The sequence below is a fragment of the Glycine max genome, chromosome 6, assembly GCF_000004515.6.
Source record: "Glycine max cultivar Williams 82 chromosome 6, Glycine_max_v4.0, whole genome shotgun sequence".
Taxonomy (NCBI): Eukaryota; Viridiplantae; Streptophyta; class Magnoliopsida; order Fabales; family Fabaceae; genus Glycine; species Glycine max.
The window spans coordinates 16,871,512-16,896,274 of record NC_038242.2 but is presented as its reverse complement, the minus strand read 5'-3'; the positions used below and the strand labels follow the sequence as shown (position 1 = coordinate 16,896,274).

The following is a 24,763-nucleotide window of genomic DNA, read 5'->3' as shown; positions in this document are numbered from 1 at the left end:
ACTTTATTTTTCTTTAACAAAAAAACTTTTATTTCTCACTTTTTTTTTCATCTACCAACTTCCTTTTTCGTTTGTTCTCTTCCTACCAAACACAACGTTAAGTCACGAATAGAACCTAACTTATCTTTGATTCAAAAAGTAAAGAAAATGAGCCTTTATTATTTTTTAGTTAATGAAAATGCAAATAAAATTTTCACAAGTTATGTAGACTTGAGTTATATTTTATAAAACATGGAACCTTTTGAAAGAAGTTCAGCTTGTGTGCTTTTGCGTAAAGAAAAACAAAGGATTGACCACATTTAGTGATTACATTTGCAAGTACCTAATAGTTAATTTACACACGCACGCGGGCATGTATGGGGTTTGTAACATACTTCCACCTTTTTTTTTTAATTGGAGTATGTTAGCAACCTCTACTAAAAGTACCGAAAAATCACAATCTCTTTTATTCTAATTAATGTATTTTAGGGATATATAATAAAGTAATTTAACCAATATTTAATTTTTTTAAAACTGATTTCACTCTTCATTCTATTCTCTCTTCTCTCACGATGCCATCGACCACTAAAACATTAAAAACAATTTACCTGTTATTTTTTGTTAATGTGGGCACTAATAAAAATAAAGAAAGAAAGAGAGTAATTGTTTTAATATTAGTTTTACTGTTACTTTCGATATTCATGATTGTAGTTTGCTTGCTTTGAATTGCTAAACTTTTTTTTCCGGGTAATATAAGAGAAAGGTGCAAACAAAAAACCAAAGAAAGCAAAACTACTCCCTAAGGATAGGAATCTTCATAGCATCCGCTACAAGCAAACCATGCAAGTACAAGGGAGAATTTACAACTTCAATAAAAAAAAGTTAGCACACATATTTCTCTCTCAAGGAATGGACCAACTGAATCCTCCAATCCTCCTTCATGAAGTCTATAATGTTTTCAACAATGGTAGAATAATGATGAAACCCTAGAAGTGGCAGGTTAATAAGATGAATAACAAGCAATGATTCCGAGACACAGAATGTCAGCATAACCGAACTCCCAAGCAACATTCAACCCTTGAAACAGGGCCATCAACTCAGCTTTAACAATATCCGCAATCCCTATATCCTTAAAAAAAATCCGCGAATCCAGACCCCATTAGAGTCATGCAACAAACCTTCATAACCAGTAGGATCTGGATTGCCTTGACAACTACCATCAACATGAAGAGTAATTTGAGACCCTGCAGACTAAATACATGCAAGAAACCCACCTAGGAGCTGAATGAGCAACACACTAAGCATTATCCACATCTGTGAAATTTGATTTTATAGTATCAAATTTAGAGTTTGTGATAGTGTTTGAAATTAATACCAGCAAAAATCATCCTCTGTGAAAACGTTAATTTTGGTTTTCGATCATTTCTATTGTCTCCATTTATGTTACCAATAGAATAAGATTCATATTTAATTTACGAAAACAAAAAATAAATAAATAAAAAATGGTAGTGATAAATTCATTAGTGGTTTTGTTGGCTCTGGTTATTCTATGTTATGGATGAATGGTGCTCTGGTTGCAGGGTGTTAGCAGTGTGAGGTTCGTTCCGGATGCACAACGGTATGAGATGAATAAAGACTCGTGAGGTTCGTAAATGGTAGCAAGCGACGTGTTGGGGCCGTTGATGGCATCGTGATATGAGACAAAATAGTGAAATCCGTTTCTTTAAAATTAAATATTACCTCTATTTCTATATTACATATTTCTTTGATATTAAGAAAAATAATTAATATACTTTATGGTAATAAATATGTCCTAAATTTATACATTTTTTTAAAACTATATTATAATTAATATTATTATCTCTTATCCAAATGTTTATCAATACAATTTCTTTTTTTTTTTTAATTAGAGATATTTTAGTCGGAATAATTAATGCATGAGTTAATATTGATTGAGTATTATATAAAAGAATAACTAGATTTAAAAAGTTAAGTCTTATAAATAGAAATAAAGACAGTATTAATTAAATTTTTGTATTATCCTTGAAATAAATTAATTAAAATAAAAGAGATTTTGATTTGTTGGTCTTAAACTTTAGGTGTAGATTGCTAACATACTTCAAATAAAAAAGAGATGAGAGTAGGTTAGCAATCTACACACATGTGTGTTTCAATTTTAAAAAAAAGTAAAAGAAGTTTCTCAAATGTAAATTTGTAAATATTGTAAAACATAAATCTCCTATTCGTTGTTACTTGATAAGAAATTGTATGAGATATTAGGGAATGGACATATAATATACATTTATCAAAAACACAAAAGATTATATGCATGCTCCAATTGTGAATAAATAGTATTAGGTTTATAGATAGATACTTCCTTCGGTCCTTTTTATACCAAACAATTGACTCTATTATTAAGTCTAATAATAAGAAACATGGACACACTTTTAAATGTATTAATGGTTAATTCTCTTTTTATATCCTTTAATTTATTGTGAATTCTATTAATAAGGTGTTCACTCATTCTTAATGGAGGTGGATGCATTTGCTAACCCATTAGCAATATAAGCCACATTCATTGGTGAATAAAAATCATCCCTTAAATTTATGTATAGTGTCATTAAATATTACCACTATTTAAATCATTTAATTCTATGGATATTTTTGGGATAAAATTTAACTTTCCAACATTATTAATGAAAATTAGTTAACTTACATACTTTTATTGATCTTAATGAATTAATTGTTTGTTTCTTAAATATACGACCAAATGAAGTATTTAAGTAATTATAATGTTTGAAATCGAATTCAACCATTCAACATAACTACTAGACCCATCCCAATAGAGGATGATACATAAGATATAATAAATATTTAGTGACATCTTTATCATTCCTAATATGCATACTAAACTATGACCTTCATTGCTAACCTCAATGGCTAGGAAAAGTGACATTTGTATTCTCAATATATAACATTATAGAGTCACTAAAGTAGGGGAATACTAGGGAAGTTGTATTAACCTTTCATAGTTCCACTATCCCCATTATGATCTCATTGTGCCTTATACCTTGTTCACCTTTGGTGTTCCTAGGGTAGTTCGGATGTCTTGCCTTCCTTCCATCCACCACTTATTGTCAAGTAGCACTACTAAAAAAATTATATTCTATGATTGGAAAACGACAATAATTCTCAATAACCATTTTAGAATGTGTGTGTGGTGGTAATTTTGTAATATGATCAACTTCAACAATGATGATTCTAAAGAAACCGTCTTAGAAGGTCGTGTTCAATGACGATTATTTGTATAATTGTTGTCGAATGCTTTAAAACCCTATTTGTATCCCTCTCTGTCTATCTATCTCTCTCTCACTCTTTAATTAATTTCTTTGTATGTTTTTCACCTGCAACAACGATGCACACTACGACAACGAGGACCACATCATCATCATCCTATCAGAGCTCCCGTTGGCCTTCAACATCTCGCCAGAGCCCTACCACACCCTCCTCGATGTCAACCGCATCTTGCGCACTCGCTAGCTCACTATTCAATCAAACCTAAGTTCGATTTCACACACACACACACACACACACTCTCTCTCTCTCTCTTTGTTTTCTCTCCGAATGTTTATTTTTCACTCTTTCTTACTTCACCTTTTTTATTGCAGGTTTGTGTTGGTTCTCAGATCCGCAAAGACGCAGAGGAAGCAAGGCTTTGTGTTTTCCTTTTCTCGCGCCACTTTTTTTCTTCCTCTCTCGGGGGCTCTACGCTATTGCGGGTTAGTTTTCTCTCAAACTATTTTTGCTGAAGTGTTAACTTAAATTGGAAGGGGCAAGGTGAAAGGGAGAGGGATTTGTGAGATTGGGAGTGTGGTGCTCCTCCATGCATGGTTGTGATGCGCCATCGGCAACAACATGAACGAAAATGAGAGAAATGACATCATTGGTGCTCAGGAGGAGGATAAGGAGAATAAAAGAGGAAGAAGCGGTGGCACTCAGTACAAAAATTATGCAAAACCCTAGAGGTGTGTTAAATTATCATTGTAAACTTTGTTATTTTCTATTTGTGTACCTATTACTTCATTTTTTTTCCCTTTGATTTCTTCAGGTAATATGGCTATTTTTTTTTTCAGTTTTAATTTGGATTTGATTTATCTCATGTTGTTATTGTTGTTGTGCTTTCTGACTATTTTTTGGGGTTCGCTATTGTGGCTGCCATGGTTGCACGGTCTCATTCCCATTCTTCAAGTTGCTTCGTAACTTTTGTTTTGTTGAGTCAAAGGCCATTATCCAACTTTTCTATTTTATTTATCTCTGTCTCTAATTTTAAGAATGCATGTTTCTTGGTGTAAACCAATTGTTGATGTCTGCAAAAGCTTTGTAGCTTATGTTGATATGGAGGATTTGGGGTTCAACTCTTTCTGAAGAAAGAGAGAGCAAGGGGTGATAAAGATGGGTATGGTAAATACAAAAATCATTGGATTGAAATTGTAAGTTTTCCTTATATAGTTGACATAATTATAATTTTATTTTTTACTTTAGCCTACACGTATTGGTTTTGCTATAATTTACTATGTTTATTGAAAATAATGTCTATTGTATCTTGCTTTTAATCTATCGATTAGGTTGGGCAATGTTTATTGGAAATGATACTTATCATATCTTACTCTTCTTAGATCTATCTATTGAATTAGGCTAAAAGATGTTTATTGTGATTAAGGTTTCTATTTCATGAACATGCACAGGCATACAATACATTCAATATGTTATTCTAGCCATTGTTTTCAAACTCTAAAGTAGTTGGAATTTTGCCAAAAATCAATTGATAAATTGCAGTGTGAGGTTAATTACTATGTTTGGAGTTGCCTAAAATAAATGTTTTTTATTTGGTAAAGGACGTGAATCTAGGAAACAAACATATGGAGACTTAAGGCCTGTGTTGTTCATCTATGGGATATGTGCCTAAAATTTTAGACAATTTTTTTATATTCATTTATAGCCATTTTCAGGTGTTCTTTTTTTTTTTTTTTTGCAACAATCACAATTATGTTCCTAGAACAGGTTGGTTTCTGATTTTTTGTTTTGATCTATCTTTTTTATTCACTTTCAAATTCTCAAGTGTTATTCGATTTGGGAGGTTTAAAGATGATTAAATCTTAAAAGGTCACTAGACCAGTCATATTGTCGGGAGAATAAGGGAAATAAATGAGCTTAAAAGTGATCATAATCAAGTTTGTCTTGGTTTTTTTCTCAGAGGGCACAGCTGTAGCTGGTGTTGTTTATTGTAATAAACTATTCAACAAGAAAGAGACATAAAGATATTCGCGGAACTTACAAAGTGTGAGTGCAAGAAGATATGAGATAATGTTGCCAGTGTTGTGGTAACTGATGTTAGGTGCCCTATGGACTTTTCAAAGGAAATGTACTTAATTAGAAGGTCTTGACAAATATAAAATTCATGACTCTTTATTTGAGTCTTTGGCTTTATTCATTTTATATGTTTTTTTTATATAGTTCATTTATATGTTGGGGTTGCGAGTAAAGTTTCTCTTGCAAAGGGTTCTTGATAATGATTCAAAGGGTTAGTTCATCCCTTCTCAAGCCAGCGAAGCGAGGTATGCTCTCACTTTTGTGTTCTTCCGTCTCCCAATATTTCTTCTTATTATCATTTTTTTGTATATAAACATTAGATAACATTATTTTCTGTTTTTATTTTAAATTTATAAAACCGTTACTTTGTTTTTAATCTCTTTCCTAATTTTAATGATTTTACAGAGAGGAAATAATGAAAACATTATTTTGTGTACAAATTATTAAAAAAATAGATTAAAAATAATGTATTTTATTTTCAATACCCCAACAAGAATCATGCTGCCTAAAATAATGTTTTCAAAAACTGACCCTATTATTATTCTCATTTGTCCAGGGGTATTGAAAATAAAGAGTTGAATTCCCATAATTTTATACTTCTAACATTGAAAGGCACCAAAAACTGACCCTATTATTATTCTCATTTGTTCAGGGGAGGCTGCAAGCACCAAACCAAGGGATTTAAAATTTATTAAAAGTCAGGGAATGATTAAATAAAGAGTTGAATTCCCATAATTTTATACTTCTAAATCAAATTTCACTCAGCAAAAAATGTATTAAAAAATATATTATTCTCATTTGTCTGTCTTTATTTATGTCATCTATTTTAGTTTTTTTGATGTATTTAACTGGGGCCTAACTGAAACATGTTCATCGTGCAAAGGCCTACTCACCATTTCACATGTACGTGTCATAACCCAGCAACCCCAATTTTCTATATAACACACTTCCTCTCCAACACTCACTCCAATAACAAATATTTCACTAGCTACTACTCTTCTTAGTTTCTCTGCTGTATCATTTTTATTGCTATATCCTAATCAAACTTTACCCTCAAAATGAGTGATCCCACACTAGCACAACCGCACCTAGTCGAAGTCCACACAACAACACACGAAACAGTTGTTACCACACACAACCATAACTATACACCCTGAATTATTTAATTATTTGTACACGTGACTATGATTAATATTTAATTCTTCAAAACTTTGTTTATGCATGATAACCGTGATTAATTTTTATTTTTTCCACTATGATTGAGAACAAGCCTCAGGTGAAAAGTAGAAGATTGAGGGGGTGTTCTACAAAGGGAATGAATATGCTAAATTGAATCCAAATTTTGTTGGATGTGTAGAAGGTGCATTGGGAATACGTGAGTGCCTGGAATCACAGGGTCATCACAGTACATTGTCACCGATGACAAAGAAGGACCTGATTCTGGTTAGTACTTAGTATCTTTGCAACTTAATTCAAGCTTGAGTAAACTATTATTTTGATGATTTGATCTCTAAAAGTGTAAAACATTGTATACAAAAGTGAGATATTATTTGAGTTAATAACCCAAATGAAATGATAGTAGGTATTTTTGGTTGGTTATGATTTTGGTGTATTGAATGAAAAAAATGTTTTCTAAAACGGTTGTTAAAAAATCATCTTAGAAAATTGATTTTTTAAGTTGATAATGACTTCAAAGACGATTTTTGAACCGTCATAAAATGTGTTATAAAATCAATTTAGAAGCTCTATTTTCTAATAATGTAAGGCCATAGGTAAGAAGAAAAAAACAAGAGAAAACTTAACATTACAACTTTAGAAAGAGACCATTTTTCTTTGGTGACAACTCTCACACATCCATACAATTTCTTTATACGTGGCTAAACATTTCCACTATGACAAAACGTACAAACTCAACCAGAAGACCCAAGAACATACAAAAGTATGCTAGCACAAGTTATAGTCCTCCACTCTATGCATACATCAATTTTTCGAATCTTACATATATTTATCTTATCCATAGCTCATTACAATGTACAACAATTTAAATAAAGACATTACCTAGGCAATAATTCACAAATATTATAATATCATCTCGCACACACTCAACAAGATAAAGCCTTGGAAGGATAACAAAAACACATTATTGGTCATTCACATTAACAAAGGTTAGACAAAAAAAGCTTTGCATGTAATCTCTACCACTATTATATTACTCTATAGTCTATACTATTTCAATAGTATATAGGGATACATGGGTGATGGGTGCTTGTTCACCCTTAGCAAGGGATGTGATAGTCTATCCATATGGAATTTATTCATTTCTCAAGGGATACAACCTATCCACGAGAGGTAAGAAAATTTCTCAAGGGATATAAACTACTATCCACATGAGTTGATTTGATTCTCAAGAGATATAACAATCTATCCACTTGAGTTGATTTAGTTCTCAAGGATATACCAACCTATCCACATGAGTTAGTTTAATTCTCAAGGAGTGTAACAACATATCCACATGAGATGCTTTGTTCACTTAAGGGATATATAACAACTTATTCATGGGATTTTAGTTTGTCCTTTGGGCATGTCCTAATGCACAATGATTTCATTAGGTCTTTAAAGGTAAAAGTCTTTATATAAGCAATTTAACGTGTAACCTTGAAAACAAATTTCTCCAATATAAATTAGTCATTGAGGTAATATTACATCATCATTTAATTGACGATTGAGAATCAATATATATCAAGAATTCAATATAATAAATTTTTTTTATTGAAGACCCAAAATAAAATCGATCATTTATTTGGAACCTCAAACACATTTAAGTTTTTTCTAAAAGTGTTGTTTATTTTTTTTCCAAAATTGTTGAATCTTTTGTATATCTTCTATCTAATATTTTATGTGTAAATTTACTTTCTATTTACCAAATATTATAGTGTTAGATTATTTTTAATATCGGCTTCTTCAAATAAAATAATTACTATTATTTTAATTTATCTTTTGAAGGAACTATTATTTTAATTTAAGTCCTACTTAAAATCACTATTGTTTTTTACTACAAGTTAAAAAAATACTATTGTTTCAGTTTATGTTGTACTTAAAATATATATCGCAGGTTTTGCTCCCTTTCAACCGTCACAATCATAAGAATTGGTATATTTAAGCAACTTCTGTGAATTAAAGAAGAAAATAGAAAAGCAACGTACCAATACAGATCTACTTAACTATTAATGATTATTTTCCACAAAGAAATGTCAACGTTGTTTGTTCTTATCTACTTTGTAGATAAATTAATCAGTTTGTTTTTTTTTTTCTTTCAAAATTAATCAGACTGTTAGTTTATAGTACTCTTACTCATTTTGTTTAAAACAAACTAATCTTAATTGCATAAATGTAATTTTAAATTATTTTTTTGGAAAACTTTCCATTAAAAAATTTCCATTTTAAAACATAATTTTATTTACTTATTTTTATGTAATAAATTTGCATTTTTATATTTGGTAATGAACAGTGTATATATTATTAATTAATTTCATATAATTAAATATTTTTTACTTTATAACTCCTTTTCTAAATTTTTAATTTAAATTAAAATAATATTTCATATAATCATCATCAAATATAATAAAATACATATAAATATTGCTGATAAAATATTTTTGTCAACTAAATTAATTAAAAAATTTAAACAACTATGTTTTACTCTTTTCATCCCATTTTTTTAGTTGTTTAATGTTAATGCACACTAATTAAGAAATCACTACTAAAAAAACTATTTTGTACGACGCGATTCCAACGATGATTGTTATAGACCCGTCTTAGAAAGTATGTTGGTGACATTTTTATAAATATTGAGATTTAAAACAAAGGCAATGAGCTATTCTAAGATGGTTATTTATAAAACCGCCTTAGGATGTATTTGTGCGGACGCATACAATGACAGATTTTATATAGGACCATCTTTGTTTTTAAACGTTAGGGAAATAAAGTCACGACTGCTCCCTCTTTTCCCTTTATTTGCAGCTATTATACTTATCAACCCTAACTCTGAACCAACAAACTTGTCTGCAGCCATGGATACGTCGCAATCGTTGTGGGCTCTGTTCTCGGCTTGGCGTTGTTGCTGCTGTTGCTGTGTCTGAGGTGGCGGTGGAGACAACTAGTGAAGTCGCCGAAGTCGGTGGTGGCTGCGCGAGTTGCCACGCCGGCGGAGGCGGGGACGTTGTCGTCGAAGGAGGATATAACCGGGGGTTTGGTGGAGGCGGAGAGGAACAAGCTCATGTTCTTCGAAGGGGGAATTTACAGTTTTGTTTTGGAGGATTTGTTGAGGGCTTCGATGGAGGTGTTGGGGAAGGGTAGCGTGGGGACTTCGTATAAGGCGGTGCTGGAGGAAGGAACCACCGTGGTGGTGAAGAGGCCGAAGGATGTTGTGGTGACGAAGAAAGAGTTTGAGATGCAAATGAAGGTTCTGGGGAAGATTAAGCACGAGAATGTGGTTCTTCTCAAAGCCTTTTACTTTTCCAAGGACGAGAAATTGCTCGTTTATGATTACATGTCCGCTGGGAGCTTGTCTGCGCTACTACACGGTACGATGTTGTTGAAATCCCTAATTCATTTATCTGTTTGATGAATTTTCCTTGCTACTTAATTGTGTGAGTTTATAGTTAATTAATTATTGAATTCATGCAATTTGATTGTTCTGGTGTAGGAATACTGTATTTAATTTGCTCTTGCCTTTCAGGCATTTCATTGTGTTCATTAGGGGAATTGAATATTCAATTTTTGTGGGTGTTGAATTAATGCTCTTGCTGTTGTTGTCGTGGAATTTAGATTATTTTAATTTGAAGGCTGGGAATATTATTTTAATAGTATTGCTGATATTATAGTGAAGTGTTAGTTGTGTGATTAGCGTTGATGTGGGAAGTGGGCTGCTTTCCAAGATGATAATGGGGGTGGGTAGTATGTGTGTTAGTGTATTATTATTAGTGGTATCATTTTAATTAACATTAAATAAATTAACCAATGGGGGAGGATTGTTTAATTGGAAGAGGGTCATGTGAAGTGTAATCGTAAATGGTAAGTTTCTGAAGCTTATGCTTCTCGAGCAAACATTCCAAACAACATGCACTCATGAGATACCATTACCCATGTGGTCTCACCGACATTATTTATCTCCTTTCTTTATAAAGATAGTAAAAAGAAGAAGAAAGAAAACGTGTAATTCCTTCTTTTAATTCCTACCTAATAAAGAAGAGAAAGCCATTTGGACCATGAGCATGCTTTTGATTCTTTCTTATGTCTTTTGACATTATAGACTTATGACCGCGAACATGCTTTTGATTCTTTCCTTTTCCTGTTCTACCAAGAATATTGAGCAGAGTGTTGAACCTACTGCCACAGGTCCATCGGGAGCATAACTTTATGACAAAGCAATAATCTATGATTCAATTGATTTGTAAGGACACTAGCATAGCAGCTTTAATATTCATGCTAGACGACAATAAGAATTATTCATGCTAGAATCCAGAATTTTAATGCATGAGAGAACATGTTAGTTATGATAAAGTATGCTACATTTTTCACATATTGAAGGGTGCTTTCTTTTTGTAAATTTCTTTCACTGGTCAGGTTTCTCTATATAGTATCCTACTGTACCATGTCTCTCTTTTTATGCATACCAGTTGTTATTGCACAATGTATAGAGAAAGTAATGAGGGTCTTCTTTGGTAGGGGGTTAATGGGTTAATTAGAGACATCTTTGTTTTGTTTTTATGTCTCTCTTTCTTTTCTTAGTTGGGAATTTTGCAATCCCCATAAAGGAGGAGGTTTGGGTCTAGGAACTTGGTATAATTTTTGAGAATTTCTTATCCTCTTGCATATGTATCTCTCCTTTTTTCTTAAGAAATCTATTTTAATCAAAAAAATATATGTACAGCAGTAAGACATTTATGGTGCAGACATTTTAGTTTTAAACTTTTAATTTAATTAGGGAAACTGGATTTCCAGAAAGGATTTAGGTCTTTGAGAGCAATTTCTCATGCCATTTTAGTGGTTTTGATTGGACTAGGAGTTAAGATAGCAAGATCCCATTAGTGTGCTATACGAGCAGTTATTTGGTACTATGCTTTTGGTTAGAGAGGAATGCCATAATTTTTTAGGATAGTTACTTGAACTGTTGTTTACTAATTTTGAAAAGCGAAGCTATGACTCAAATTACCATAATACTAATAGTACATTCTCAAGAATCAAGAGATCTTAAAATCAAATATGTTACACATCCTCAATACAACTAATTGTATGTAGTTTAATGACCCAATCAACTTTACTGTTTTCAAAATGAAATTACATCGTATAAATTAATCATAACTATTTCCTCTCATATTGCAATACATTGCATATACTCATGGAGCTATTGTATAAAATTTGACCATGAAACTAAAGATCAGTGACAAAGACTTTATTGAACCATAATAATAAATTTTCTTGACTGTGCAGATCTATCACATCTTTCTTTGAATGGTCAACAACTATAGAAAAGATCTGATACATGTATGCCTATTGCTTAAGCTACATCATAGCCAGAATGCTCTTAACTGCAAATGTTGTAACCTAGCATTGCATTCTGTAATCCACCCAACTTCTAAAATCTAATTGATTATAAATCAATTGTGATTCATTTTGTTAGTGTATTTACTCTTGGAAAAAATTCTTTTAATTTTTTTATCCATGTATTATTGTTGTCAGATTGGTTCTGGTTTAGTTGGGGAGGATGATGCCTTGGGATCTTCAAGAGCAGTTGCTGCTCGTATTGAGTCATCTTATATGATAAACCTATGTGACTTGGATATGAGGCATGTAAAATATTTTACGTTTGTTCATGGTGAGTTTAAGAGAATATTAATATTTATCATCTTGTCTCTTAAGTATGTATTTCTATAACTTTGATTTTTAATTGTGCTGAATGGTGTTGTGTTATCCATGTAACCAACCTCACCTAGTGGGATAAAGTTTTGTTGTTGTTGTTGTTTGTCTCTTAAGTATGTATTTATATATGGTAAAAAAATAAAAATACTAGCTTTCATGAGATGGAATTTGGATTTAGTTTTTGATAAAAAAAAAAAATAGAATCATGGTTGTTGCTAGTAACATCAATATTAAAAGTTTCTTTAAAAATATGAGTATTCTTATTTCTTTTTTAATTTTGTGGTGTGTTGGAGGGGGATGAAAATGGGGCCTAATCCAAAAGCAACAAAATGAAATAGAAACCATCTTTGGCAAACATGTCTGCACCAATAGGTGGCATTGTTGTAATTAGTGCTAACACTATTCATTATCACAGTTAGGTAAGCATGTTGCCTAGGCATAATCATGCAATGTCTTTTCAGTTTCTATTAAATTGAAAAGATATTTAATTGTAGTTTTGTGTGCATTCTTACATTTTACTGTTTTTGGTTTACAAGAGATAGGGAATAAGCTAATTATATAGGTTATTTTTGCAGTCTGCTTCTTGTGCATTGGCCTTGAACAATTATGTTGTTACACTTGATAGTAGGTGGTGATTCTTTCTCTCTTTCATGTACTCTTCATATAAAATGAAATAATTCTAGGCATGGACTTTTACAATTATTTGACATTACCTCTCACTTTTCATGCACTGATTTGACATCCTCTTATGATGCACATTAATTAATTTCAAATGTTTTGTATATTTTAAATGTTTTGTATATTTTAATGCACCGATAATAACTATATATAATTGATGAATAAAAATATATACTAATTTAAAAAATATATATTAAAAATATATAAATAATAATATTAGCTATAACTCTTAATTTATTTAATATTGATATTAAGAAGTCTTAAAAAATGGGAGTAATTTTCTAATAGGTTTCTATAAAAAAAAATAACGTACTAATAAGTGGGTTAACGTTCATTTGCAATTATCTAAATTGAAAAACAAGGTTTTTGGCCATATGTCACAAACCATTAGTTTTGAGTTTCTATTAAGTGTTGAAAGATTGGCAATTAAAAATCAACTTGTGAGTTTTTAGGAAAGATCCATTTTCTGGCAATAGGAAAGGCATTCAATTGGTCTGCCAGTGCCAGTGAAATTTGGGTTTTGATATTTATGGTAAATTGAAGGGAAGACTCAATCATAGGCACAACCAAATACCTTATTTTTGGGCAATAATACAAAACTAATAAAACAATCCTATGATTGATAACATTGGCACAACAAGCATCAACATCAAATTTAACTACAAAAGTTTGCTAGACTGAGGCTTCATTCTTGCTTAGCAGCTCCCCCCATGTGTTATCTTTGTTCCTTTTTAATTGTCTTCATGCTTCTTTGATCGTTATCTTATATTTTTTAATGGTGGTTCTGTGTGCTTGATTTCTATATTCTAACACTTCAATGGAATTGCTCACATCACAAATATTGGAAATTAAATTATGGTAATATGTTATTGTTTACTCACGAAGATACATTAACATGTTTTTTGGCCATTTGTGATTAGGTACTAGAAACTACTGATCTTCTGAGTGAGGTTACTGAAAGTGTGGACTACTATGTTCAAGGAAAAACACTTGCCACGAGAAAGTTATTTGGAAGGTAATGTGTTGGTTTTTGATGTTTCTGTAAGAATAAAATTCAATTAGATGGGTTATTATTTAACTTTCTCTATTACTTCCTGCTTGTGGATCTTTACCATTTATTTGGCTAGGATTTAATCTGTTTCTTGTCATTTGTTAATTTGATTTTGCATGGAGCCATGGACTGTTACCACTTGTTGGGGAAACAAAAAGTGTATTCCATTTGTATTCTGTATCTTGATTTACCCTGTTAATTTTCATATAGTCTACTATCACAATTTTATATTCAGCTAATTTCAAATTAAAATTGTAGAAATTGTTAAGATTACATATTGTGAGTTTGGCATGCACATTGTGAAAATTCAATGTGCAAGTTATATTTATTTGTGGATGTAACTGCAAATATTGTACATCACCCAACTCCAAGCATCTCAAAACTGTAAGCATAACCTGGTAAGGGAAAATATAGGAGAAATATTTTAAATTGTAGACCTAGACTAAAATAGGAAACTTATAATTATCTTGAGTTTCCTTCCAAGAACAAGTTTCATTACTAGCAAGTTAAATCTCATATAAATGGATAGAGATTATTGACCCCTATATCTAGATGATTGTCCAAAAAGAAAAAAAAAATCTTAATCACTAGACAGAAACCCACCTTAGCTTTATATGGTTCAACGTTAATCTTGATCTCTTTGGTTTCAAGTACTTAGCAAAAAAGATAAAACGAAACCAGATTTGTTGGCTATACTATGCTTAGGAAATTAGTAGGTTTGTGAAATGTGAAGATAGTTTCAAGTATCTTATTGGACTATACTATGCTTAGGAAATTTTATTTCCAATATGTTTGTTACATGTGTTTTCAATTTAAGTGGTTATTGTGCATATGAAGATAGTTTCGAATATCTTATTGTTACATGCTTTCTAAGACGGTTTTTTTTTCTTCTAAGAAACATCTTAGAAGGTATATATTCTAAGACGGTTCTTTCGACGGTTCTTGTGAAAGAACCGTCTTAGAAGAGATGTCTTTTAAGACGGTTCTTCCGTAAGAATCATCTTAGAAAGATTGACTTTTCTATGACAGTTATTGTGAGAACTATCGTGAAAGATCTCGACTTTCAACGACGTTGGATATAAAGACGGTTCTTAACCATCGTTGAAGGCCTTTAATAACCGTCGTTAAATGCTTTTTTGTAGTAGTGAATATTTAATGGAATAAAAATATTGTTGTTTTTGTATAAGGATCCGCCTCCATTATATGAAACTAAAAACTAACTCAAACAAAAAACTTTATTTTAATTCATATAAAACTCTTTAATTTATTTATTTATAAAAGTATTTGCAAATTTTCCACGTTTCAAAAGCCAAAGGGTAAACCAAATATAAACATAAATCAAACTATAAGGATAAATTACATAAATTTTGATTTGGTCAACACTATACATAACTCTAAAGAGGAAAAAAAAAATATAATACGTCTTTATGTCAGATATGCATATCCATGAAGTCTCTAAAGATGCGGCTTCACCTCCTATCCATTTGCTTCCCATGTATGTCAGATATAGGATCATCACAAGCACGACCCGCACGTGTAACAATGCAAGGATAAACTTACAAAAAATAAGCATACTAAAACAATATGCAACTTAACAGTTAAATCATCATCACCATGAATCAACCATCAAACATCATCAGTCAATCAATCATTATCACCATGATTCAATCCATCAATCATCTACAACAAAAATATACTTGACTCCATGAAGATTTCACCTTTTGAGCAATTAACCCGAGTACATCCCTTAACATAGTTACACATTGACCATTTAAGGAAACTCAAATTAACCTTATGAAGGAAGTGTGATTTTATTGAAAATGGAGGAGTGTGAGTAGTGTCTTACCTTGACCAGGGTTACAAAGACCTTAACTTATTTAGGGATTCATTCACCCATCCATTTTATAGGCTCTTTGACCGTTAGTCATCGCCGACAACCTCCAACACTAGGTTAAGGAACTTCTTAACACCCTCAACTTATGAGCCTATTCACAACCAAAAACTAAACTTAGATTCTTAGAGGTTTTGAGATCTCAAGGATCCAAGTTTCACCATCAACAATAATTCATCTCATATACATTAAAAGGTCACTAATCCCCCTAGGAATTAGTTCTCAACACCTCAAAATGTCATTCAAATTCAAAACATAGAGGTGATATTCAAGAAGATACCCCACTAGGAGAGACCCCCAGGTCGCTTTAGTGAGACAAAGTCCTGGCATGAAAATCACCCTCCCAAGAATAAAATTTCCCAACAATAGTAAAAACATCTCAAAGGATATTGTTAACTCTTTTTCACATGTATGGATGGTTTTCAAAACAAGATTATCATCCACAAGAATTATACGCCATCACAAATTCATTCGTCAATCTCAACACCATAATAGGTTATAATATCATAAATTCAACATTCATATGTTCATCACACTCATGATCCCACCTTTAGTTCAATAAGTATAGCAAGACATTTCAACATATTAAATTCTTCCAAGCAACTCACCAAAAACTCATGAATGTGAATCTCAACATAAAATCAACTCTAATCATAAAACAACATCTCATTCAACTTATTATCAATTCATCATCAATTCACCAATCATAAACTCTCACATAATTAATCTAAACATCATGAGACTTTTCACACCACAAGTTCTCATAATCGCACACCAATATCAACATATGCATGAGAATTAGATAAGAATAACAAGATATATCAACTCCATTCCTTCCATTTAAGGTTCACATACACCTCAAGAAGCATTTAAGATTGAATTTCAATTGAAATGCACCAAAGGAAACTTGTCAAACACCTACATTATGCTTAAGCCTAGTTCATACTTAAGCCTAGATCAACATATGCTTAAGCTTAATCACTCTTAAGCTTAGATTCATCTATGCTTAAGCCTAAAATCCATCAATCACATTTTCTTTATAGACATTTTCGCTTAAATAAAAATCACTATTGGTTTATGTGTAAACATTTGCAAAACTTCAAATTTCTTGAGTAAGACCTCAAATTGCCTCTAAATTAAACTCAATTCAAATTATTGCTGATGGATTGACAAGTGTATCAATTCGTCCCAAGTAGTAAAGTTAAAATGGAAGTCCAGGTGTTGAATCCACAGACACTTTGTTTGTACTTAGGTAGATGAATATTTTATTAATAACAGAAGTTAAAGAAAATTGACTTGAAAAGGTTATGAGAAAAATAATAATTTAAATTGATAGAAAATTAAATCAAACAAGAGAATAAATTAAACAAGAATTTAAATTGATTAATTAAAGATAGAAAAGACGAGAAAATCCAATATTATTGTAGAAGGAAATTCAGAAGATGAGAATGTTGGGAACTTAGTTTACCAGATCAAATCTTTGATGTAATGTTAATAATTTTTCTCTATTTATAATTATTCCAATTTACATCTATATCTACTAGTATACTCTAACTTTGATCCCCCGCATGAAATAACCTAATTTATCTATTTTCTCTCCCAAATCCCTTTGTAGAACTAAAATAGTAAGTTGCATTAAGAATAAAGATGTATAACAGGCTAAACAAATCTCAATCTATCCCTAGTGATGACTTTATTTAGATACTCTTTCCCAGTTCTATTAGAAAATAATGTTTTCCAATGCTACTCCTAAAACTTACCATGCAAATGGGTGATCAAGCCACAAACAATAATATTAAGCATAAAAAAAGATAATGCAAATGTAATATTCAGAAATAGATAGGAAGATAAATTAAATCAAGAGTAGTTGGTTGTCAAGTTCCCAACAAATGGGGTTTAGCCTCTCATTGTCATGGAGCCATTATAATTGCAAGCGGGAAATATTTAGTAAAGGGGACGAAGATAAGAAAGGGAATGAAGGGATTGTATTCTCATTCTTCTAGCCTTTGCCTTTTATAAGGAATTGTATTTTCTTGGAATTTCTGTATGTTTTTTCCTTCTACTCTCTTCTTCTTTTATATGTGCATATTAGCGGGCTTCTGAATTAGTCTGCTTTCCTTCATTAGTCATGCTTTCCTTAATTAGTCTGTTTTCCGTAATTAGTTTCTTTTTCTTAATTAGCCTCATTTCCTTGATTAGCCACATTTTCCTTAATTTACTCGTTTTCTTTAATTATTCTTGTCTTCCTGAATTATCCTATTTTTTGGGCTTTATTTTACTCACCAAGCATCATAAATCCATCACTTTTAATATTCTCTGCACAAAAACTTAAATGATATTAATTTAACAATTATTTGTTCAAAAAGGAAAAATTAAGAGAAAAAAATTGCAAAATTCTATATAATTTAACCCCAAAATATACTCATAATTAACCGTTATCAATTATACATCATATATCATACATACAAGTTATTCCACACCCAAAAACAACATTTCAAGCACCAACCAGTCAAACAAAGCATTCAATCAATGTAAAGCTTTCCTTATCTCTACAAACCAAGGATTTAACTTTGAGAAGGAGAAAGTGAAAAGGAGAAGGCTTTGGATCCAAGATGATGGCTTTCTTCTACCCTAATAACAACACACACCAAGCAGCAACACCCAAACCCCAAAAATAAGTAGAATCAACATCAAAACCTCATTGTGAGTACTTTTGTAAGCTCCCAAAGATGCTCATGGAAGGAAAACGAAAATGGAAGATGAGACGGGGGAAAAGAAGAGTTCTTTACCATTTAATTAGCCCACAACTTGAAGGAAACTTATTCACATGGTGTCTTGAGCAAAGGAACTCAAGACCTCAAGCTCTTCAATGGGATTTTTGCTTAAAGAGGAAGAAAAGGGCAAAATAAGAGTGTCTAGAGTTTGGTTCATATTTACAAGGGGTTGTGAGAGGTTTTATGACTTTCTAGATTTCTTCTCTTCACAGCCCATACTTTACTAAACTCACACACCATTTCTCTTGACTCAAGGCCCATCCACATAAGTCCAAACAATATAAAACTCATCAAAACATACATAAAACATGACATGTACATAAACATAGGCATAAACATATTCTTTTTGGGTAATTTTTACAAACACTTGGAACAATAAAAATGGTTTAAACAGTAATGGATAAAAGTGTTGGAGTTGACTTCACCAAACCATCTTGTCATACACACAAAGGTCACTCATCTAGTTTAAGATTCAATTATTATCATCAATTAATAAAATTCTTAAATCCCAATTCCTTGCATGGATAGAGCCTAAGTTTCTTAACTAAACTATCAATCCCTTGCATAGTCTAACCAAATGACTTACTTTAGGAACCCGAGTTAAAAGATGACTAACAAGCTTTGCTATATTCCTAGCAACCAACCCCATTAGGTGTTTTTTTTTCCCATTTTTAGGTTTTGTCGCAACTTACCCTTCTGCGGGAGGGCGACACGAGACTCAAGGGTGCGTCTTCCCAAAAAAGAAAACACGCGGGAGTCGCCACTAATGTTTATTCGAGGAAAACGTTAAAAAACCAAAAGGGAGCTTGCATATTTTAAGAATAAGGGTTCGAGAGTCGTTTACGTGCGGGAAAGGTATTAGCACCCTACGCGTCCGTCACAAGGGACAACAACTTTTAATCGAGTGTGCAAAATCATGACTTCAATATTTATTTATTTTCCCTTTTTATGTTTTTAACTTTTTGGGGTCGACAAGAGCGTGACCCTTTCTCCTATGTATCCTCAAGTGTGATAAGGAACTTAGATCTACGTAGTTCTTTAAAAGCAAGAAAGTTATGTTCATAGTTGATTTTAAACTTTTGAAAGGTTCATTTTAACCAACAAAAATAAAAGAGACCGTTAAGGCGTTGGACCTTGAACAGACTCAAGCGACTTTCGTGGATAGAAAGCTTGGTCACATGTTGATTTTATCTTGGCTTTGCTTATTTACTTTCAATCTCATTAAAAGACGACTTGTGAGGTAAATGATCGGTTGAAATTTTATTTTTCAAGGATAAAATGAGATTACAACACAAATGATCAGTTGAAATTCGCTTTACGTGAAGAAATGAGATCATTGATGGTAGAAGAATGAGATGAAGAGGTGCAAGGAAACAAGGAGGACCCCTAAGGGTGCATAGAGCGAATTCAAAACCTTAAAATAAATACTAACCAGTTGATGAAATAAGAACAATGTAGGAATCGGTCACGATTGCGATTCGGAAGCACCTCGCCCTCGTTTTTTCTTCTTCTTTCTCCTTCTTCTCCTTAATTTCACTAAATCCTTTCAATCTATGAAGGCCGAACCCCTTCCTTCAGCCCCCTCACGCCTATTTATAGGAAATGAGGGGACTTGGTTGATCTGCAGCTCGCCCAGGCGAGCTGTTGCTTCAACCTGAAGTAACCTTGCTCACCCAGGCGAGCTGGTTACTTCACCCCTAAGTTATTTGGGGGCCTGGGCGAGCCAGAGGCTAGCTTAGGCGAGCCAGGGGTAAGAAAAAGTTCAAAAATGACCCTTTTGCCCTCCCATTTGAGTATTTTCCGCATTCTTTACCGAAACATCGAAAAACCTTTCGTATCGCGCGACAACTGGTGTCAAGTAGCTCAATTCGGCTAGCAAGGATCACAACTTTAGCAAATGATCGTCCCCAAACGAAATTAGGGTCTGACAGGTTTAAATATATTTTTCAATCATATTCAAACTACAAAACTAAGCAAAGGGTGATCAAGCTAAATCAAGCATTAAACATAGAAAAAACACTTAATAATGAATAATAAACATAGATTAATAACTAGAATGTAGACATGAAGATGGGTTTAACTACATCAACCCCAACAAGGGTGAACCTAACTACATAACTACAAGAAGAAGAAGCAAAAAATGAAGAGAATTGATAGGGAAGCCATAGAGAAAAAGTGACAGTTTCTCAACCTCTCACAATGTTCTAGATAGCTCCCCAAACAAAAGTTGTTTGAAATCCCCCTCAAATTAGGTTTTTATCCCCATTTGTTAAGCCTCATTAAGGACACACGTCAGTACTCCACGCCTAGTCTGAAGTTTTCTCATGCTTAGCCTCAAGTTGGTATCAAGGGTACAACATGAAGGTCCTTACGCACAACCTCAAGTTGACTTCAAGCAAAGAAACTTTTCTTCATTCTCAAGCTCAGCCTCAAATTTCTCAAGCCCAACCTCACCAAGCAAAAGGGAAAACTGTTGGCTTTTGGCTTCAAAATATGCTTCCAAGCATGTTTGCCTTGAACTTCCAAATTTGAAAATCTTCGATTCTTCTTCTTTTCCTAAAATAAAACATAAAAAAGCTAATAAAAGTTCTAAAATTTTAAAAATACTAAACATACTCCTAATTAATAGCTAGATTAACGTAAAAGCTACTAAACAAATTTCTATGTCATGAAAATATAAGATAAATGCCAAGATATATAAGCATATAAGGCATTTATCAAACACTCAAAATAAAATTCACTAGTTTATCAAAGACCTGAAACAAATTTTAGTCTTTTAAGTTATAATATAAAAATTATACTATACATAACATTCTTGCATGAGTTAACTGTATTTTTAAAATACTTATTTAATGTTAAATCTAGTTTAAAAATAATAAATTTATATAAAAAGTAATAAATAAATTATATAGTTTTTTATCTGACATATTTTAAAAATGCAATTAACTTGTCTAGAATGTTATATATAATATATTGTTATACATAAGATGAGAGAAAAAAAACTATACATTGGCCGTATTAAATATTTTTACAGTTTCATCCAATCATAAACTATAATGTATGATAAGTTTTTTGACCTTTATGAAATTATCTTAACAGTCATAACAACAACCATGATTAATGAATGTTAGGTTATATTTGACAAAATTAGTTGAAAAACTAGCTGGAAAGCTAGTTGGAAGCTAAAAAGCTAGCCGGAAAGCTAGTTGGAAATTGAAAGCTAGCTCAAAAGATAAAAGTTGAAAAACTAGTTTATTAGAATATGTATTCAGTAAAACTAGTTGTAGAAATAACTGAAAAGTGTAAAATGACAATAAATAATATCATGATTTATTTTAAAAAGGTAACAAGATTAATAAATATATCCAAGATAAAAGTGAAAGAAAATATAAAAAGTTAAAAGTTAACGTTTTAAAAATACTATTTCAAGTAACGTTTCAGAAAACGTTAGAGATTATTGAGAAACTACTAAAACAATTTATTGAGAAACTACTAAAACAATTTGTTTATCGAACAACCAAATTAAATTTTCAACTATTAAAAAATGTTAAAAACTAAATTCATAAAATAATGTTTGTATTGTAATTCAAAAAGCCAAATGATTTAGTGGTTTCAATGGTGAAAAACAAGGTAAAGGATGTCATATGTTCTAAAGCCCATTCTTACCACCTTTATCATTTTCCAAATCATAAACTCTCTCTATGTCAATGTCATGTCAACATGTGAGTGATTCATGTTAATGTCATGTGTGATACTAAATTAACAATCCACATTAACATTAAAATGTTGCGTGAAAGTCAACATGATAATTAGTCTAAAATAATTTCTAAGATGAAAAATGTGATTGTCAATAATTTATGGATAACAAACAAATTATTTATGTAGTGAGTCATAAATTAGTTTTAGATGAAGATTGTATCCCTATAATTATTTTGATATTTTTTTTTTCAATTAGAATTATAAGTGGCTTGGTCTTTCACTTTCATAAATTTTATTTTATATTATAAAAATGCATATTTAGAAATTGAGAGTTTAATACATAATATTCACTTATTTTACAAGAATAAAAAATCACTTATTTTACAGAAATAAAAAATAGTTATGGCAAATTTATAAGGAAAAAAAATAAAAATAAAATTATAGAGACAAAAAAACTCACTAATTTTATAAAAACTAAAATCATATTTAAACCAAATAAATTTGATCTTTGATTTTAAATAGAGTGGTTTGAGAAAAAAAAAATACTATTTTGCATGGTAAGTTTTTTCTTTATGTTTTGCTTGGATTCGGAATGAAATAAAGAGGCAAGAAATAGGAAAGTTATAAATACAATTGCTAGAAATACTCTCTAGTAAAATCTTTTTAACACACTTTTTTATTGGTTAAAAATTATTCTTTTTTTAGTTGAAAACTATAAAATCAGGAGAAAATTCATTTAATAAGATGTGAGACCATTAAATTTTATAATGTTTAATAAATTTTAACTAACTAATGAGAGAGAGTGTTCATAACAGTATGTTTTCAGCATTTCTTATAAAGTAAATAGAAGATAAATAAAGTAAAAATGTGTTTTTTGGTTACATAAGATAAATAATAAAACAAAAAAATGTGCTGTTTTATTAGATAAAAATAGGAGAAATAAGTGGAGATATTTCTTTCCACTTAGTTGGATGGATAGAAAAGAGATTGGAAATAAATAAATAAATTAAATAAAAAGTACTTTTTATACTAATTGAAGAGTTTAAGTTTTTATTTCATTATTTTTGCTTAACATAAAAAATGTTTAATATTTTTAAATTTGTTATAAAAACATTTTGTTTTTAAGAAATTAAAACAAAAAATAGAAAAAAGAAGATAGATTATTTCTCTCCTATTTTATCTCAATTTTGGGGAAACTATTTCCTAGTGAGACTCACAAATAAGTTCTCATCTTCCTTACTTTTCCCTCAAATAAATGATAGAAATTTTATATTTTTAAATCGTTTCTATCCTTTCTATTTTCTTTCGCTTTATTTCAGCTATAACATTAGGTTTGTGATGAAATCTAGATATTGTCCAACGTGAGAATATTAATTTTTTTGGTTACATAATAGAAAAAGCGTAAAGGAACAAATAATGATTGACTAGTGGTAGTAGTAATTTTTGTTTTTTAACCAAATAGTTCAGACAATAAATTAAAATATTTATCTTACGTGTACTCATTATTTAAAAAAAATAATCACCACTTTTAATAAAAATTACTTTTACCAATATTATCATAAAAAATAAAAAAAAATAAGAGAAAAGGAAAAAAAAACGACTAAGACAAAAGACAAAACTAGCTAAGCACGAGGAAAGAGAACATCTATAATCAACACGAAGAAGGTAAAGAGAGAGGGTCACGGGAAAAAGTCCAACCAAGAGGATAATATTCTTTTGTTTATTAACTCTCCGTTAAGTAAAAAATGTTTACATTGATAAAATTATTTATTAATATATATATATATATATATATATATATATATATCATGTTTTTTAAAATTAAGAAAATGACTAATTATGAATTAGTATATATGATATTTTTATAAGAAAAACTTGGTAAAAATGTTTTAATAATATTAACATAATGTTTGATGGGAGGGAATGGGAAGGAAGAGGGGTTTCTTAAATCTTTATCTTAATTGTTTGGTTAATTTTTTTAGAAAAAAGAAGAATGGAGGAAAGTATAAATTTTTCTCATCTAATTTTTGTTTCTCTCTAATATTTGGTGGGTTGGAGGGAAAAGAAGGAGATTAAAACATTTTAAGTGTATTATCTTTTGAAATCTAAAATTACAAGACTATAAAAGTAAATTAATTTTAAAATCCCTTATCTCTTCTCATGAACTAAACCAAAAAGAGAGTTATTTCCCTCCTTTTAATTAAAATTCTTTTCCTTTCCCTTGCATTTCCTCCATTAAAATCCCTTTCTTCACCTTTTATCTTTTAAACCAAACAATTGATAAATATTCCAAATTCTCAATATTGTTTTTTCATCGACAACTTTTCAATATTGTAAATATATACCTGAAATAAACAAAGAATCTTGTTAATCAGTACCATAGTTAAGAAATTATAAAAG

General features: G+C 30.9%; 1 protein-coding gene across 4 annotated transcripts; it reads left to right on the top strand.

Moving 5' to 3' along the window:
- Positions 1–9,286: 9,286 nt before the first annotated feature.
- LOC121175067 (probable inactive receptor kinase At2g26730) lies at positions 9,287–14,643 on the top strand. Of its 4 annotated transcripts, none has more exons than XR_005892047.1 (4): positions 9,287–9,932; positions 11,842–11,970; positions 12,091–12,226; positions 13,869–14,643. XR_005892047.1 is itself a non-coding variant. In XM_041016601.1 (2 exons), the coding sequence occupies exons 1-2, from the start codon at positions 9,626–9,628 to the stop codon at positions 13,883–13,885; spliced, it is 324 nt and encodes a 107-aa protein (XP_040872535.1). In that variant the 5' UTR covers positions 9,287–9,625; the 3' UTR covers positions 13,886–14,626. The 4 variants fall into 4 exon arrangements, 1 of the variants encoding a protein (XP_040872535.1); XR_005892048.1 differs by having other exon boundaries at positions 11,842–11,895; positions 13,869–14,642; XR_005892046.1 differs by lacking the exon at positions 11,842–11,970 and having other exon boundaries at positions 13,869–14,633.
- The last annotated feature ends 10,120 nt before the right edge of the window (positions 14,644–24,763 follow it).